This window comes from Oenanthe melanoleuca, chromosome 21, assembly GCF_029582105.1.
Source record: "Oenanthe melanoleuca isolate GR-GAL-2019-014 chromosome 21, OMel1.0, whole genome shotgun sequence".
Taxonomy (NCBI): Eukaryota; Metazoa; Chordata; class Aves; order Passeriformes; family Muscicapidae; genus Oenanthe; species Oenanthe melanoleuca.
In genome coordinates, this window is record NC_079354.1 from 2,267,855 (window position 1) to 2,285,909 (window position 18,055).

The 18,055-nt window shown below is 42.6% G+C and overlaps 2 protein-coding genes across 5 annotated transcripts in view; both read right to left on the reverse strand.

Annotated features, from left to right (window-relative positions):
* Positions 1 to 738: 738 nt before the first annotated feature.
* On the reverse strand, positions 739 to 14,197 carry EXOSC10 (exosome component 10). 2 transcript variants are annotated; one of them, XM_056508064.1, is made up of 25 exons: positions 14,048 to 14,197; positions 13,072 to 13,208; positions 12,431 to 12,554; positions 11,851 to 11,955; positions 11,295 to 11,460; positions 10,452 to 10,563; positions 10,103 to 10,178; positions 9,855 to 9,965; positions 9,286 to 9,429; positions 8,774 to 8,964; positions 7,920 to 8,076; positions 7,186 to 7,334; positions 6,874 to 6,924; positions 6,049 to 6,160; positions 5,887 to 5,937; positions 5,275 to 5,353; positions 4,994 to 5,115; positions 4,590 to 4,685; positions 3,888 to 3,962; positions 3,386 to 3,473; positions 3,113 to 3,186; positions 2,706 to 2,883; positions 2,187 to 2,248; positions 1,480 to 1,553; positions 739 to 928 (listed from the first exon to the last, which is right to left on the reverse strand). In XM_056508064.1, exons 1-25 carry the CDS (start codon positions 14,174 to 14,176, stop codon positions 898 to 900), a joined length of 2,694 nt encoding a protein of 897 aa, XP_056364039.1. In that variant the 5' UTR covers positions 14,177 to 14,197; the 3' UTR covers positions 739 to 897. The 2 variants fall into 2 exon arrangements, with proteins under 2 accessions (XP_056364039.1, XP_056364038.1); XM_056508063.1 differs by having other exon boundaries at positions 2,706 to 2,886.
* Positions 14,198 to 15,261: 1,064 nt separating this feature from the next.
* MTOR (mechanistic target of rapamycin kinase) overlaps positions 15,262 to 18,055 on the reverse strand; it is a 63,315-nt gene continuing 60,521 nt past the window's right edge. For 2 of the 3 annotated variants that reach the window (XM_056508189.1, XM_056508186.1), the window contains 5 exons: positions 17,823 to 17,888; positions 17,601 to 17,681; positions 17,247 to 17,327; positions 16,777 to 16,882; positions 15,262 to 16,257 (listed from right to left, as the gene is read on the reverse strand). In XM_056508189.1, the coding sequence (XP_056364164.1) occupies positions 16,242 to 16,257; positions 16,777 to 16,882; positions 17,247 to 17,327; positions 17,601 to 17,681; positions 17,823 to 17,888 (350 nt within the window). In that variant the 3' untranslated portion in view covers positions 15,262 to 16,241. The remainder of the gene's footprint in view (positions 16,258 to 16,776; positions 16,883 to 17,246; positions 17,328 to 17,600; positions 17,682 to 17,822; positions 17,889 to 18,055) is intronic. The other variant, XM_056508188.1, reaches the window with a different exon arrangement.

Consider the following 18,055-nt stretch of genomic DNA (forward strand, 5'->3'; position numbering starts at 1 on the left):
TAAAATAAAGCCCAGTTAAAATGTCATGCTCTCTACCTCCCTACAGCAATATTACCAGCTATGAGTCTACATTAGAATGAACTCTGTCACTGGCCCATCAAATACTGATACTGTTTCTGACACTCTCTACAAAGACTTAAAGATAACTCACCGTGGGTATTTAAAACTTGGACATGTTAGTTTAGCTGTGGAGATTCAGCTGCAGCACAGAACCCTCTGCCTTTCCCCACCACAACAATACCAATCCATGTTTTTCCCTTCTACCTAATGCTCTTACTTTCACTCTGGAACTTCATGTGAAATCACTGGTCTCCTATACCTCTTTTTTTTTTTTTTCCCTTAAAATACAATCTTTCCAATAAAATACACAAACACTTTCAGGTAAACACACTCTTTTTTTGCATTACCTTGACTTTAAGAGATGAGCTGTGCAGTTTAATTTGTAAGCAAGGTCTATCATGAAAGACACTCTGGCCTCGTTTCCTTCTCTGAACTGCTGGGGATTGAGTCACATCTACTGCATCTCTATTATTTCTGTGCTACCTTTAGAGATGCCAAGAGATTCCTCCCATACTCCAATGACATGCTGGTTCTGCAATTCAGGCAGCTCCAATTAGTGACAAGTTTAACCTAATTGTGTTTGAGGACACAGGATAAATTTTCAAAATTACAAACAAAGCAATACTGAGTATAATTAGAAAAAAAATAGTAATGTGAATATTACAAAAGTGACATCAATTAAGATTTTTTTCCTTTTGGAAAAAAAAGGATTTTAATGGTTTTAAAAACTTTCCTGTACAAAAACCGATCAATGACTGGCATTTGCTTTCCCAGGGTGGCAACACTTAAAACCATTATTTCATTCAGCAGCAACTCCCACAGGTCCTGTAACGAAGATTATCTCTTGGGCCAGTGGTGTGTCGAACCCCTGCAAAAGAGTTAAACAAACACTTTAACTCTTGCTGTAAATTCACTCGAGATTGAAAGCTGACCATGTTACAATGATTCTATCAATAGGCAACAGCATCCTCTTCCCCCCATGCTGCCCTTAGGTAGTGTTGCTCTTTTATGACTAAGTAACACACACTTATCAACTCCTGTAAGCTGAATACTAAGTATCTATTCAGAACAAGAATGTTCACACTCCAGTACTGTTATTCCTCCCAAGGTAGGCAGATATCCTCTCCACTTACACCTATCTCTGATCAAAGAGAGCAGCTCCCACACCCTTTAACACTTTAACCTCAGCATTTCAAACCTTCCCCCGAGACTTGTCTTTGATTGCATTAATCCTAAATTGTTGGGGTTTTTTCCCTTTTTTTCCCCCTTTAAACCGATGTCAGGGTGTGATGCAACCTCTTCCATTAAACATGAGTTAAATCTCCACAGCAGTAGAGGACAATAGCTGAGCTCTGCCCATGGCTCTGGGGCAGGGCTGTGCCAACACTGCAGCTGGATGAGAGCAGGATAAAATCACACCTTTCAGCTTTCCCTGCCAGGTAGGACATGCTCCGGTTTCCAGACTGTTGAAGTTTGTTAGCTCCAGCGAATTTCTGCACAAACAAACAAATAAACAAAACATCACCACAGTGAGGTTCCTCCCAAGTATATTCCATGAGATTCATGTGCTGCTAGATCTTTCCAATCTCACAGAAATTTGCTCACTGACTTCCCTGAGCTGGTCACAGACTTCCCTAAGTATCCATAAAAAAGCAGCACAAAACATCCTGTCTGTTCACCAGCAAGCCATAGTTTGATTGTTTCTAGGTTTTTCCTTCTTTTCAATCGCAATAAGCAATAAGCTAAGTAAAAAAATCCCTGAGCTGAGACTGTTCCTAATAACAGTACTTGGAGGGGTACACGGGCAACCTGACATGTTCTGGAAACACTGTGATTTTTGAGAATTAATTTGCTGGTTTGCTATGGTCCAAATGTCATCCTTGTGATGTACAGAGGCAGAGGTGTGAGCAGTGTATGAACAGAGTCTGAGGGACTCCAAGGAAGCTCCTCCTGAGTGGGAAGAAATAATAATCCAAAGCATGAACTTGTGAATGGAAGCTGCATCTCAGCAGCTGTTAGGGAACATTCTGCAGATGCAGAAAATATCATGTGCCCTCCCAGAGAGCCCCTGGCTGGGGCATACAGTCACCCACAATTCTACTCCTTCTTTCATGACAGGTCCATACCTTGCCTGTGTGAGCTTGCTTGGCAGGATCAAACTGTGGCGACTGCTTTGATTTGCTGCTTCCTAACAGAGAGGGGAGAGAAGCTGTTACTGAAATTGTCTATAAAGAACAATGCATTCCACAGTGTTCCTCTGATGATATGGAGGTCTCCCACAGGGTAAAATGCAGAACAATCTTTTAAAGGCAGGAGATATTTTTGAATAGGTGCTTTTTTACAAAGGAGTCAAATCTCCTTTGCCTCTTAGTTTCTAGCTCCAATTAAACAGATAAAGAGAAAAGAAACAAAACCCAAATCCACAACCCACTTGGCCAACTGTTTCAGGACTGTTTCCAAATCAGAAAAGGCACATTGAAGTGTACATTCCTCAAGTCAATTTCTTGAAGTATTTCCCCACTATAAGGTAAAGCACGTTGTAGCAGTCTGTACTGCACTGGCACCCACACTCACACAGCCTTCTCAAGGCTCAGCTGGTAACATTTCCCACAGCTGCAGCACTCCAGCAAGGGCTCAGATCTTACCTGCAAACACTTTGAAGTTGGAATTGCTGTAATCATAGGGGGTAAACTGCCTGGGTGCTTCCAGCTCCTCTGGCTGCTTGGGGGCTTTTTGCCGTTTCTTTTCTTGTGTTGGCAACTCTGCTCCTGTTTCTGTTCCTATTTCTTTTGTGTCTCTCTCCCTCTTCCTATTGGCTTGTTCCTGCTAGGAAAGCAACCCACAGAACAGAAAAAAGGGTAAGTTGAAGAAAGGAGAATGAAACATCTCATTGGGCAAATTCACTGCCCAATGGAGCCAGGCACAAGTGACTGCTCTTGCCTTTGGCATTAACAGCATGGGGAGAAAGCTCTCTGCTCTTCCTTCCAGAGTTTCATTCTGAACTATAACAGTCAACATGAGCAATGGCTGGAAGAAGGAATTTGTGACATACCATGGCTTGCTGACGAATAGATACAACATCCTGTGCTGCCTTTTTATGCACCTTCTGTGTCTGGACATGGGCAGCTATGGAGACAAACAAGCTTTACTGTAAAAAGCAGGAGGAAGTTAGCCAGGGGCTTAGAAAAAGCAAGCAAAGCAGCTTGGATCAAGTCTCAAACTAAACAGAGTACAAATGTTAACAAATAACGTCATTCATCAGGAAATCCAACATCTACAGGAAGCATGCTGGCAGACAAACCAAGGAAGGGAAGAATGGCTGTACCTGGCTGCTGGGCTGCTTTCTTACTGGTTTCATTCTTGGACTTCTTCTGTACTGGTGCCTGACTCAGCAACTTCCATCGATTGCTGATCTGCAATGAAAAAATATTACCTGGAAACACTTTCCTTAAAGTGTTATAGCAAGCTTGCTAACACATGCTGGTCTTCATTAAGAGTACAAAAGATCAAATTTGACTGTGAAGGAGATTAAGATCTGCTGCACCATGTGAATTAAACCAAATGCTTTAGAAGTTCAAAGCTACACACAAGCCTTGAAAACAAATGCAGATACTTTTAGTTTCCAGCTTTGACACAGGGACTGTGCAGCAGAATGTCTCCAATCCCTGGTTCTTCAAAGGATACAAATGTCACAAAAACATGTCAAGTTTCTCAAGAAGTATCCAAGGATAATAAAAAATCTACATTGCTGAGGCTTCTGATGGAAAATAAACTACTATTTTCTTTCTTTTGTACTACTTGGCAGGAAATTTTAGCACCAGTCTTACTTCATAAATTTTTGATGATGGGTCAAACTTTGCAGATTGTGAGACATAGGCAGAATTCTCCTCTGGAGGTAGATACTGTAGAGAGGAAAAAAAAATTTGCTTTAAACAGCATGTGACATTTAGCTCATTGCTAAAATGATACTTGTAAATTAATGAGTTCATTTAAAGAAATATTCTACAGATAGAACACCTTGTAGAAAAAAAGAAGTCACCACAACGACTGCCAAGAGAAATATTAAAGAAAAAAACCAACTAAAAACCCCTTCCCACAAAACACCCTCAACAGACCAACTGTCAGGTGCTCACCAGAAACAATTTTGGTATTATTTTCTAGCAATTTACCACTCCAAATGTATAACAGCATTCTATTGTTCTTCTGATTCATTACAAGAATAGAATCAGTTCACTAATCCTACCCATAAAGGACAGATGAAAAACCTGAAAAGCCTAAAACTAGCTTTAAAAAACAAGGTGAATGGTCTGTTTACTAGTAGAAAGACTTTTATCCAAGAGGTATTGAAAAGTTTTTGAAACTAAGTCCACACATCTTGCATGTCCTTCCATCTTTGCAGGGACAATCCCCTGATTCCAGTCAGGCAGCAGCAGCTGATGCTCTATCAAGCCCTTCTGATATGCCTGGAAAACCAGCTCAGGGCATCCTCTGCCCTGGGTAATTTGTGTCCCACCATTGGGAGATTTTACCATTTTAAATGGATTTTCAAAGGACTCCATTATCAGCTGAGCTTTTCTCTGTGCAGTGGTTAAAGTCCTCTTATTTCCTTCATTTTCATCACATTCCTTTGAAGAAAGAAAAAAAAAAAAAAAAGGCAAAAATATTAACACAAATATTCTTTTGCTTTGGCTATTGTAATTTCATGCCATGCTGCATTTCACTCTGAAATCTCACTGACAGAAGTGACCCTCCAAAGATATGGAATTAACCTTTCTGGCCTCCTCTCCCAGTTGTCTTGGTTAGGCCATATGCCTGTCAAATCAGTACCACTGCCATCCATTCCCACCTTATTTCTTTCAACACTTCTAAAGAGTTTTATCAGATTATTAAGTCTGTTTTCTAATATTTCAATACTGACACTGTCACTGCTTACACTGAATATGCTGACAGTGGTAGTAGCAATGAGACATGTTGACTCTGGCTGACCATTTTGAATATCCATTGTCTTCTCACTGTCTGAAAAGAGACAAACATCTTCCAAAACTGGTGCAGGGTCTGCATGAAAAGGAGACAAAATTTTTATTAGTCTTGTGTATTTCACTGCTCTTTTGTGTCATGTGTTTCCCTCAAAGTTTTTTAGGACTGCTTATTTTCCACATGTCAAAGCTCTATCACTGCATTATTAGCACAGCTTTGAGGTTAATTCTAAATTACCCAAGGCAGAGTTATTCTGAAAACCATCCATAGGAATCCGTGAACTGTCGTGTGGTCCAAAGAGGGCATTCTCCAGCTTCTGCAGAGATATTCAAATTATGAACACCATTAATACACTATGAATCTATTATTCACATACTGCAGAGACACTTTAATGAAAATTCCCAAAAAAGGGATGAAATTCAGAGATGGAATATTCTTAGTGTAGCTCATGTGCCAGAGCACATTGCATCTGGTATCAAAAGGCTACTTGTGCAAACACCCATGAGCTAATAAGATGCTGTACTTCATCCACATGATGAGAGAGAATGAGCCAGCCTCAGAAACTCATCTGAAACCTCTCTTCTTTCAGCTCAGTCAATTTATTCCAACATACATAGAACTGTCCAGCAGCCAGAGTGTTTGCTGATGAAACCTTAAGTGCTGCTTTATGGTGGTTTGTAAAATACCAGTTTACAGCTGGTAATATAATGAGTCTGGCACAGAAAATTAAGCTAAAGCAGAGTGACTTTTAAATGGATGAGAGAAGCACTTTACTGGCAGGTAGAATTCTGATACAAATTTTTCCAAGTTTAAGGCTTAAGACACTAGGTAAAAACATGGAAACAGTACCTCAGGCTTGGGGAGAGGTGCTCTCTTTTTGGCTGCTGAAGTAATCTCTGACTGGAATGGGAGAGAAAGCAAACTTCAGCATGCACATCATCACAGGTCACCTTTCAGCTGCAGGGCCTGGCTCAGGGAATGCCAGTGATGTGTGGTAGAAGCTACTCCTACCTTGACAAGAGGCATCTCCCGGGCCTGCTGAATCAGCAGATGCAATTCATTAACCTGCTGCCGAACCAGTGGTGGGACAGGGTTACAGCAAGCAATGATCCCCTGGCATTCTCTAAGGAGAGAGGAGGAATAATCAGTGTGCTGTATTTATGGCTGGTATGTTGGGCATTTGCATTGAAAAGATGGATATAGCTATATCCTGAGTGTGACAGAGCAAGACAAGTCAGATTAATCTCTGTGATTAAATTCTGCACCAGGTTTGTGCAGATGAGGAGAAGCCATTAAGTCAGCTCTCCTCTCACTTAACTTTTCTGTGGTCTGTCTGTCCTCATAATTTCATTCAGTATTCACCTATGAAAGCTGAGCCCAGCACCAGACCTGCCTTTAAAGATGTGTTTTTATTATTCTCAAGTATAGTTGTTAGGTGATGAGTGTCAATGTTTGAGGAAACTATTGTATAAATTGGGTGTCTTAAGGGATCTGTCCCTTGCCTTCCCCACTTCTTTAGGAACTGCAATAACAATCCAAATAAGTTTTGGGGGCACTCACTCCTCCCTTGCTCTGTAAAAGTGCACAATCTCAGAGAGAACATGTGACACAGAGCAATGCAAAAGAATGTGGTTTATTAGTGCAATACAATCCAAGTGATGTATCCCAGAAGTCTGGAGCCTTCTGAAGGAGTACTCCTATTTATTTCTCCTCCAAACTGAAGAACTATAGAGAAGAGCAGTACTGACAGCTGGAAGCAAGGGAACAACTGCAGAAGTAATTATACACTTGGATATTAAGATCAAGTAAGACTCCTTCAGTGTGAACAAAACTTACTTGGGCAGCTCCTCTGCGATCTTCAACAGCATATGATTTGGTAGCACATATCTACAACACAAAGAGGGGGTATGAATGTAACAGAATGTTAAAAACAATTAAAAACACCTTCAAAAGCACTGAACTCTGCCCCCACTACAAGGTCTGAGATAATGAAATAACACATAACAGAACTTCTGTGCAACAAGCAGCCTGATGTAGCACAGTAATTTCTACAGGTAAGAAAGCAGTCCCATCTCAGGGGTAGAAGGGGCATAATCCAAGGGATTTACTGGAGCATTAAACCAGTGTCCATAACAAAAGACTTCCTACCCTGTGCTCTCGTCCTCTTGACGTGCTATCTTGTCTCTCCATGCAAACAGCAGCCTAAATGCTGCCAGCTGCTGGGTATCAAGGTGTTTTTTCTGCTTCCTGTAGAGATCAAGGTAGGATTCATCTGTAAAGAGGGGCTTGATGTATTTCTGGACAGGAAAAAAAGCACTCGTGAGCTTTCTGTTTTGCCTCTCTCAGACATAGAACCTCACATGGACATGAAGGGAATGAATACACTCTGGTACAATGTGTCTCTGAGCTTTTTATCCTGAACTATTGGCAGGAGCCTATTCCTGAAAAACACACATCTCATCCATTGTTAGGAGAAATCCAGGAGCATCAAATCCAGGAGCACCTTTACTATCTTCAAGCTTCACTACATCACACAAAGCCTACTTTCACAGACAGTGTTTTCCACAGGCACAATATAGTTATCTCAGAATGCAACTCCAGTGAGGCTTTGAACTTCTAGGAACATCCAGCAGAACCAGAAATGTAACATCTCTCTTAGAAAAGACACACCTGAATGTATTATGAGGCCAAGGAATACCAGCATTCAAAAAAGAGCAGGAAGGCATCTGAATCCAAGGACCTTAGCTGGTGAAAGTGACTGCACATGACTGAGTCAGAGTTTACACAGATGTTTTCAGACACACAAAAAGGAAAGAGACAGAGTAGGCAAAGGACTTTCTCTCCTCATCCCACACTATGATCCAAGCCAGGTGAAGCTTTACCTTGAGGCAGATGTCCCTGCTGCGCTGCCACACAACCTGCAGCTGTGTGGGCTGCTCCTTCCCTCTCTCCCACAGCAACTCCCTCATTTTGTCATAGATGTAGAGCAAGTAGTGAGTGTCATCACGGGCATACCGGAGCATTTCTTCTGGCAAAGGGCTGGAAAAAGAGCCACAATTACACTAACTCATTTCAGCTGTCCCACCAAACTGTCACTTTTCTCTTAAAAGGCATATTAGGGCAAAATGCATGAGAGACATGCCAAGAATTAACATGGAAATTCTCTTTTCTTACTGAAAAATTGGTAGTGCAACAGCAGTAAAACGCTGTGCACTCTGCAATTCAGATTCTTGTTTGTGTCCTGGAGAGCAGGACTGCTCTGTAGCTAAGTCACATGGCAGAACTGCTTGCTGTGGTATTTGTCATAGCTCTCTTCTCTCAGCAGAGCCTACAAAAGTAGACTTGAGATCTCTGTGGTGTGCATGGTGCACCTGCATAGCCAAGATCATTGCTCCAACACCATCTGTTCTACCTTGCACAGGTGATTAAATGTTTTTGTGGGGGCACTAGAGGAGCAAATACTGTCTCTATAACACTACAGTGATTAAGAACTGTTCCTAAGAAGTGGAATTCCAGATTTTCATTGCTTCATCTTTGCAGATCCTTCCAAAAACAACTGATTTTCTAAAGAATATGAGAAAATATAACACTCAAAAATTTTGGGCACAGCAAGGTAAACGCTGTGCTCATTCACTTTGAGACTGACCTCTACCTATGGGTCCTGCAAGCAGAAGCTCCAGCAAAGCAAACAAGGAGAAGTGCTCCCAGCTCAGCCCATTTAGGGGTCAGTTCTTACCGTATCCTCCAGTCAGCCAGCTGGTACTTCTTGTCAGCATCTACATTGCAATATAGCTTCAGCAAGTGGTCCAAAGAATGTCTGCCAAGATTGAGGAGACGAGCAGCTTGGTGAGTATCAAACACATTCACCAAGTACAGACCAAAGTCTCTTTGCAGCCATTCCACGTCTGAATCAGCACCATGCAGGACCTTGAAAAAAAGCATAAAAATTTGGGAATCATGTGAAGAACATTTCTACTGCAGGATATTTGTGCTGTGCTTTCATACTCATCATGTCTAGGACCAGATTTCTTTCTTCTGTTTTTTACTGTTAAATATAGAACTATTAAATAAGTGCATCTGACAAGCAATTCACCACTAATATCAAGGAAGCAGGCTTCTGAACAAATTACAGTGAAAGCAGAATCAAGTACCAAGAGAGAGCACACAGAGTGATTTTAACTCTAAGAAAGCTTAAACTAAAACCACAATAATAATTTTTTTAAAAATCTGGTGAATTTGGCAGCTGACCTTCACAATTGCAGGGTCTGTGAAGGTCTCATTGAGGATGTTCATGTCGCTGCGCAGCTCCAGTGTGTCAATAATGAAATCTTCTGTTCGGGTGGAAATCTGCATCAGACACGTCAAGCCAAGGAAGCTCCTGTAGGAGTGGTGCTGAAAACAGAGATGAGAGATGTAAGCCAGGAATCATTACAGAAACAATACTATAAAACAAACAGCATTCCAAATAAGGGAAGAAAGAGCAATAAGGACTTCTTTGAGAAAAAAAGACAATTGGATGAGCAAACTCGTTGCAGTCACTAAGATGCCATAAAAAAAATAGGATTAATTGAAAGAAGAGCAAATTCAGTAAGAAATGCACAGCCAGCCCTGCCATTGGAAAAGTTCTAATACTGACAAAGTTTAATTTAACCTTATAGATAATATCTGACAGATCAGGAACTGTCTTTTCATGTCAGGGAGTACAAAACCCAGGAGAAAACCACACCCCCACCCCACCCACCAGAAGAATAGACAATAGTCTCCCAGCTCCTAAAAGTACACGTGTAACTTTTAAAAAGTAAAGGCAATTGGATTACCTCTAAGTCCAAGGCAAATTCTTTACAAGTCATAAGCTTTTCATTTAGTTCTGCCAACTCATCCAGTGTGGTGACAAAATGACAGGGTGTTTCCTCAATGGGCCTATACATCTGCCAGAGCAAATGAATTAGGCATGGTATATTCACTGTCAACTCCCAATCCCAACCTCCACCCTCAAACCTGAAACTCATCAAGTATGGCTGTAAATGTACTGTATCTGTAGTTTAAAATGAAAGTGGGCACCAACCTGGAGTTCAGGTTTCTTGAGAACTTCATCTGGTGGAGAAAAATGCTCCAGTTCATACTGGTAAGGGTGAGCAAACCTGGAAAATTAGGAAGAGACAAGCACAGACTAAATTCCAGTCCTCTTTATGAGGACAGAGCACAGAGGCTTTGAGAGCTATGGCAGTTTCCCTGTTCTGTCTCTTGTTAAGCAGAGGTTTAACATAACTGCAGAGGTCTAAAGCAAATCACACACAAGGTAGTGTGGACACAAACACATGCAGAACTGTTATACATGATGAGCACCAGCACATCCGAGCACACAGGTTCACCCAGGGGACTCCAAGCACCCTGCTGGCAGGTTAGTTTCTTACATGTCTTGCTCAGTTTTCTGTGTCCTCTGCTGATGTATGAAGTCTGCCAAAGCAGCTGGCACATCCAAGTCCTCAGGGCGCTCCTTTCTCTGCCGTCCACTTTTTGTGAGGGCTGAACAACCAATATGGAATAACTGGACTGGGTCCCCCACATAACATGTTCTCAACCTACTATTATCTCCCCCTCCACCCACCACAAGAGTTTATGAAATATCAATAATCTTAACAATTTAGTGCTGCTGCTTTTGCTGTCATTTTGGACCTGAAGTAACTCAGTTACTTGGCTGTTTTTAGGCAAGACACAAGGTGGCTTTGCTCAAAAGCTTGGATGGAAATTGAAAAATCTTCAGAAAAACTTTTCAATCATTCCTGGTTACTGAAAGCACAATTGCATCAGTGCAGGATACAGATGAACTAGCAGCAGCAGAATGTGTTACTGAGACAGGATGTTACCAGCAGCTTTGATAAAGCACCAAAACCAAAGGAAGATCTCCCCACACACCTCCTGCATCTCACTCATCTGAAAGAATATCTGTAAAGCCAACTAGACTAGTCAAGACTTCTCATGCAAAAGTGACTCTCATATATGTTCAAGGTGGTAAAAAGCAGCAGCAGATTATCTGTTTGGAAAAGATTATTTGCTGTATATCAGCAAGAAGATGCTGTTTGCTGACCTACCCTGACATCACACATATGGAAACAATAGTGTCACCAAGATCACTACACCCTAATGTTCAACATCTCCTGCTATTTGTTTTTATAGTCAGTGACTTCTCTAGACTGTGAGGACAGGTTTGTGTCAAATACTTGCAACAAATTACTCAAAAAAAATAAACTCCTTACCTTCAGGCAAGGGCTTCAAAGCATTTGGTTTGATAAAAAGTTTAGGTACAAAGGGAGTGTTGGAATTGTCAATCTTTTCACGAAACTTAAGCTGTGGTCGAGAAATATTCTTGGCATGAAGCAGTCGGAATGTTTCAGACTGAGCTCTCTTGTGGAATTCTCCTGCCTATTTAAAAAACCAGAGGTAAAACCAACATGACTTATCAATCACTCAGAGCTCCTTTTACCCATTCTGATCCAACATTCAGAGGAAGAGTTATACCTCACACTCAAAACAGAGTAACTTTTTTTCAGTGAGGAATGAAAGTGTTGGGACTCAAGACACTGAATTCATAAGCACAGGAAAGGCTGTTGAGCATGTAAAACTGAAATGGCAATTGAAAGCACAAAGATTTCAGAATCAAGTTTGAATGAACAGGAAAAAGAAAAAAAGAAAGAGGTACTTAGAATGTGTGAAAAAACATGAGAGAACATTTAACTCCACTGGAGAAGTGGCAGTGCAATGGCTGGGAGAGCAGCTGAGCTGACACAGCCAAACTGAGCACGGAGGTCTCACCTTACGGTTCCAGCTAGAAACAATCATCTGTGGGGGCTGTAACCCAGCTGGCAGGACTGGCTGCTGGTTTCTATTCACTCCTGATGCTTCATCCAATAAAATACCCTAAAATCCACAAAAACAATGTGAAACAATGTTAAATCACCACAGTCAGACACTCCAGTAAGACTAAGTAAAGAAAGTCATGCAGGTAGGTACCTCCATAGCCATATCCCCCAAATTCTGTGCAACACAAGACAGACAAACATGGGAGGAGTATGTTGAGCATCAGGAGTGGGAAGAGTTTCTTCAGAGAAGCACTCTAAAATGTACAGACATGTTCTCAGGCTGTGAGGATTTTATGTCAAACTGTGTTTAGTTTCCTCACACATCCCATATTACCTTCCCTCCCTTTGGCCCACCTACCTTAGCTGCTGGGATCTCTGGCCTAGCATTTGGAAGGGTTTTCAGAATAAAAAGGGAATACATGAGATTGAGGAAATAGTGACTAATTGTGAAAGCACTGCCATTAAAGTTCTTGCAGCGAGAAAGAAAACTTTGAACACTTTATAAGAACCACATCCAGAAATAATTTGCTTACCACTCTTTCTAGAATGACATCATTGGAATCAACCAGCATATCAAATTTATCTTCCAGCCCTGTCACTCTGCTGGAATCTTTCGTGAAGCTCCGGCAGCCATGGTACTGCATCACCTGGCTCATGCTTGCAAGAGAACAGCACAGCTGTCAGCAATCTGAAAGCAGGCAATCTAAACACTAAAACAACCAATTCTCTTTGACTTTCTACACTTCAAAAGTTTGAAAATAAATCAAATTATAGACATCACATACAGATATCACATATATAGATATTGTATATATCATATGATATAGATATATATCACAAGAGATACAGATATCTATTTATCACAGTAAACAGAAAAAGCACCTTTACAATCTTAAGTGCTAGAATTAGCTTCTCACAAACATGACTTTTAAAATGGACAGCTGAATGTGCTCAGTATCAGGTGCTCCTCTCTGCACAGCTCTTCATGGCAATCATTATGAAAGGCCCTCTTTAAGCTGGTCAGTCCAGCTGCCAAGTGCTAGAGAAGCAGCTAAAATTCCATGTGTGAAATAAACCACCTTTTTACCTACATCAAGTTTGGAGTTGCCAAAGAAGGGGGCTGCCTTCTGGTTTGGATTGAGAGCAGCAGCCCAGGGATGCAAGAGGAGCTTACCAGCGGAGCAGGCGGTCCCCCTGTGTTTTGCAGTAGGCACGGAAGCCAGGGAAGCTGCAGTAGAAATCGTACTCGTCTCCAGGCTGGGGGAGCCCATTAGAAGCCTTTGTTGCAGCCACCACTGTGCCGAGAGCGTACTGTGCAAGAACACCATCATCAGCATTTTGTTTCTGTTTACCCAGGATACTCTTTAATAGAAATACTTTGCTTGGAACTGCGTGGTTCTAATGTGTGGTACTGTGGGGCTTTTCACCAGGAGTAGTTTCACATAGTTCATTTAGACAGCTTTAAATGATGAAAGTCTGAAAATTAGTGATCAGGTACTGAACAGGCTCCCCAGGGAACGGTCACAGCCCCAAGGCTGCCAGAGCTCCAAGAGCATCAGGACAGTGCTCTCGGGCACAAGGTGGGACTGTACAAGGGTGTCTGTGCAGGGCCAGGAGCTGGACTCGAGGATCCTTGTGCGAGCCTTCCAACTCAGAATATTCTACAATTCTAAATCAGCAGGAAAGCAGGTAATTACTTCACTACTCTAACAAACCACCCCAAATCCCTGCAACGCCTCCTATTCGGGATGTGGCAGCCACTCCCTCTCTGGAAGCAGCATCGTGCACGGGTAAAACACACGGAGGCTGACACTGCGATTAATAACGCCAGGGACAATTCCATCGCGACAGGCCCTCACGAGGGTCCCGATTCCTTGGCATTTCCAGGAATCCCCGGTGGCTGACAGGGCCAGAGCCCGACCCAGGCCGCTCACAGGCCCCGATGCACCTCTCTGGCCTCCGCACCCTCCGGCCGGGCCCGCACCCTCCCTCTGGCATTGGGGACACCCCACAGGTGCCACTCGCTCAGGCCGGGATCCCCACGCGGCCCCCGTGGGACAGAACTACAGCTCCCGGCATGGCCCGAGCGCACACGGCACGCCGGGAGCGGTAGTGCCTCCCCCGCTCCCCCCGCCCCTCCGCGACCGCACCTTGACAAAGGCGTCGGGGCTGTCGAAGCCGGGGAGGGCCGACATCGTGCTGCTTCCTTCAGTGTCCGCGGGCGCCCCGGAGCAGCCCGCCCGCCCCGCCGGGCTCCCCTCACGGGCGGCAGCCGCCATGTTGGTGCGCGGCGCTATCGCGAGAATGGGGCAGTGCCGCGAGAGCGCAGCGCTGGCGGCGGGCGGGGGAACGGCGGGAGCGGCGCCCCCAGCGGCAGCACCGGGCAGGACAGGCCGTGTGTGGGATGGCAGCCCTGAGGGCAGCCGCGCTGGGCTCTGTGCGGCACATTCGGCCGTTTCCCCCTCAAACACCACCTGGGGACCCACAGAATCACAACAGGTCCTGAGGGATCCGGAGGGATCATCCAGTCCAGCTCTCGGCCCTGCACACACACCCCAACACTCATGTTACACCATCCAAACTCTCCTGGAGCTCTGGCAGCCTTGGGCCCATTGCTGCCCATTATTCCCTATAGAGCCTGTTCAGTGCTTCCTCTGGGGGAAGAACCTTTCCTGATGTCCAGCCTGAAACTCCCCTGACACAGCTCCAGCCGTCCCTGGTTACACAGAACAAAGATCAATGCCTGCCCGTCCTCTTCCCTCAAGAGCAAGTTGTACAGTTGTAGTCTGTGATGAGTCTCCCCTCTTCTCCTCCAGGCTGAATAGACCAAGTGCCCTCAGTGGCTCCTCTTCCCCTCCAGGCTCTTCACTATCTTCATGTCCCTCTGGACACTCTAGTGGTTTAATATTTCTTATATTGTGGTGCTCAGTCCCCTTGATAGCCACACCAGTGCCAGAAAAGGGCTAGGGCCAATACCCAAATTCGTGACTGCCCCATTTCCCATTTTTTTTCCAAGTGCAGAATTTGCCCAAGCAGCTGGGGAAGCCCAGGGAATCCTGTCCAACACTCCATGCTGTGACTGGAGCTGTGGCTGTGACCCTGAGCCCAAGGAAGCTGATGTTCTTATCACACAGAGGACATCACATCTCGTGGAAAACAAAAATTTAGGGGTTGCATGGTCACAGTTTTTTTATACAAGTGACAGACTTCATTCAGCTGCTATCAGAAGGGAAATAAAGCCAACGACCCCAAGTGATGCACAAAAAGACAAATCAATGGCAACAGGAACTTTAAAAAAATTGTAATCGGCTTCCCTGTCCCTGCCTAAGAAAGACTTAGGAGTAAAGAGGAACACAGCAAAGTGTTTACATTTTGATGTAATTTATTGGCACAAAAATATGCAAATACAACATGGCATCTAAACATGGCTACTCTGTTGTATTTTGTGCATTGTTTTTAATATTTTTAATTCATAAATCATAACTTTATCTTCACTCATGTTTAATAACCATCATTTTCTGTTTCAAGTTACAACCAGTTCTCCCTCCCACCTGCCTCCTATGCCAAACCCTAACTTTCCCTAGTTATTTCCCAACACTGCTTTTTAACTCAGACCCTGCAGGAGGCTCCCAAGTAGTAAATACCACCAAGTGGTATTTATTTGTACCCTGCATCGAGCTTGCCACTGATCACTCTGCACAGAGGCATCCTGACTTTGCTCAGCTCAAGGTTTTCAAATCTTGCATGTGTTCAAAACCCTGATCTAGTCAGAACACAAATCCTGAACTAGTGTAATGAGCAGATAGATAATTTCCAATTTTGGGGCAAGAATCAAGTCTGATAAGAAGGTACAGGAGGAAATAATGGTAAAATTCTACTTCTCTTTCTTTCCAGTTATGCAGCTCCCCCCAAATCTAAACGAAGCCTCCTGCACAAGAGCATTTAGCTCACTGCACCCACATCAACAGGAATGACCAGGGCAATAATGAATCTGCAAGTTACTTAGTTACATTGCCAAGTGAGTGAAAACCCGTATAGTTATTTTCAATGGATCTCCAGTTCCCCAAAGACAAAGTGGAACCATAGACATCTGTGGTACAATCAGTCTTCACTGTCCTGGAAACCCAAATCAAGTGTTGTGTTTCAGACAGCTTGTTTTTCCAACAGCAGCTATACATTGGCTTACACCAACTTTTAATATACAATAACTCTGTTCATTTACATTTAAAAATATTTGACAAAGGCTGTATTTCAGTCCAACGTTCAATTTGTGTTTGTAGAAGAGCAAGTTTGGAGTGAAAAAGCCTCCAGAATAAAAGGCTGTGCATACTCTGGAATCTCCTGTTACCAGAAAGGACACCTAAAGAAAATAAAGATATAATGTTGATTTACATGTAGTTTCACAAAGGCAACACTGAGAAGGACTGAGATTCCATACAGAACTAGGCACCATTTGAGCACAGGTGAAGTTGCCAGGTTATCTTTACCACTTTTAAACATTTACAGGAAAGAGATCTATTTCCTGAAGCATAATTCTAAGTCATCTAACTCTCAAAATGACACTAAATCATCTTTGTTTTGTTCTTCAGTATAACTGAAAGCACTGACCACCACATTCCTTTTTTTTTCAAAAGGAATTTTGAAAAAAAATTTTTACATTTTACATTTTAAAATGTAAAATCCTTGTCATTACTTATACAGCAAATTCCCTAGAGGACTGCCTATGGCACTGCCATGGGCTTGCAAGATCTACCAGATCAGATGCACTATGTGGTAAGGCTCCTACAAATAACTAACCACACAACTGAGACTCTCTTTAGCAGTTCCCTGCTCAGACTATTCCAGAAGTTTTGCCAGGTTAGCTGAGTGACAAACTCACCATCCAATGTAGCACTGGCACAGGTTCTCATGAGAAGTTGCTTGTTTAATGAGCAGTTCTACTTGTGTGGGGACATCAAGAGTTTCATCATGAGAGAAATCTCGACCTTTGAAATTAAAGGATTAAAAAAAACCATTAAAGGAGTCAAAAATCCTGGTCCTAATCCCTTCAAGTACATTATCTGGTAGGTGGGGAGTAGTTTCTTATAAACTGTAAGAGTGTAAAATTCTGCAATTAAATGCTGCAAACTAGGAGCCAGGACAGTAGAAATTCAACTTCCACTAACAAGCTAATACATGCAAAATATTAAGTCTTTGTAGTTACAAGCACCTGTGTACTTTTCAGATCAGACTTATTTGTATCTAAATGCAGGCACAGTACTTAGGATTAACATAAAATACAAACACTAAGGATAGTGCTGACCCATCAGATTTTATGTTTCTTTTATACAAACATAACTACATGCTCACCAGTGAGCTTATCTCGAACCCTGTTGATGATCTGAATTGCCTTCTTATTCAGAGCTTCTGGCTTCACCAGACCATCTCCTACTAAAAGACAGAAACAGGACACAGAATTAGGACTTCATCTGAAAAATAAAAGCATTTGTACTGCTGTTAGATGTGCCCTTTCCAAATTTGGAGAGCAAACCTAGATGCACTTTTTATAGATCCAACTCTTTGTGGGAGTTGAGAACACAGATAATTTTTATGCTGACAAGAGCTCTATCTGTCCCATCTCATATTAATGCATTTGGATCATGATGAAATTTTCTAGTCTAAGAACAGTTTCTGAATCAGTATAGAAACAACAGTGAAACTTACTGAAGGAATGGATGGATTCAGGCACTGTGGTTCCAGTTTTTTTATGGGATGTCTCACCCAATTCCACACTGTCCAACATTTCTATTGAAAAAAACCATGGAAACAAAAAGCATAAATGTGAAACTAAAAAGCAGGTGAAATATTCTTCTGGAAAAATTAGCAAGACTGTTATCAGCTAATTTGAAAAGCATATTTGTGACATTTACCATCTTTTCTACTCACCTACTGACTGACTGGCTGAGTAGGAGTCTGTCCTTGTTCGTGAGCGCTTATTGCCCTTTGTATTTGCTGCAAGAAAACAAGGCAATGGAAAGCATGAACTGGAGTTTTCAGTGTTTCAGAGCAAATTTGTCCACAAACAATCACCTGAAAATAATTTCCATCTCCTGATCACTGCTGTAGTTTCACATTAAAATCCCTAAAACTGTGTGCACACAGAAATAGCACATGCAAAT

Coding starts and splice junctions, on each gene's coding strand:
- EXOSC10 (XM_056508063.1), bottom strand. CDS start 14,176: ATGGCGGCTGCCGCCCGTGAGGGGAGCCCGGCGGGGCGGGCGGGCTGC. Junction 7,335..7,919: donor GCAGGGACATCTGCCTCAAG/GTAAAGCTTCAC, acceptor TTTCCTGTCCAG/AAATACATCAAGCCCCTCTT. Junction 5,938..6,048: donor GGGAGATGCCTCTTGTCAAG/GTAGGAGTAGCT, acceptor CTCCCATTCCAG/TCAGAGATTACTTCAGCAGC.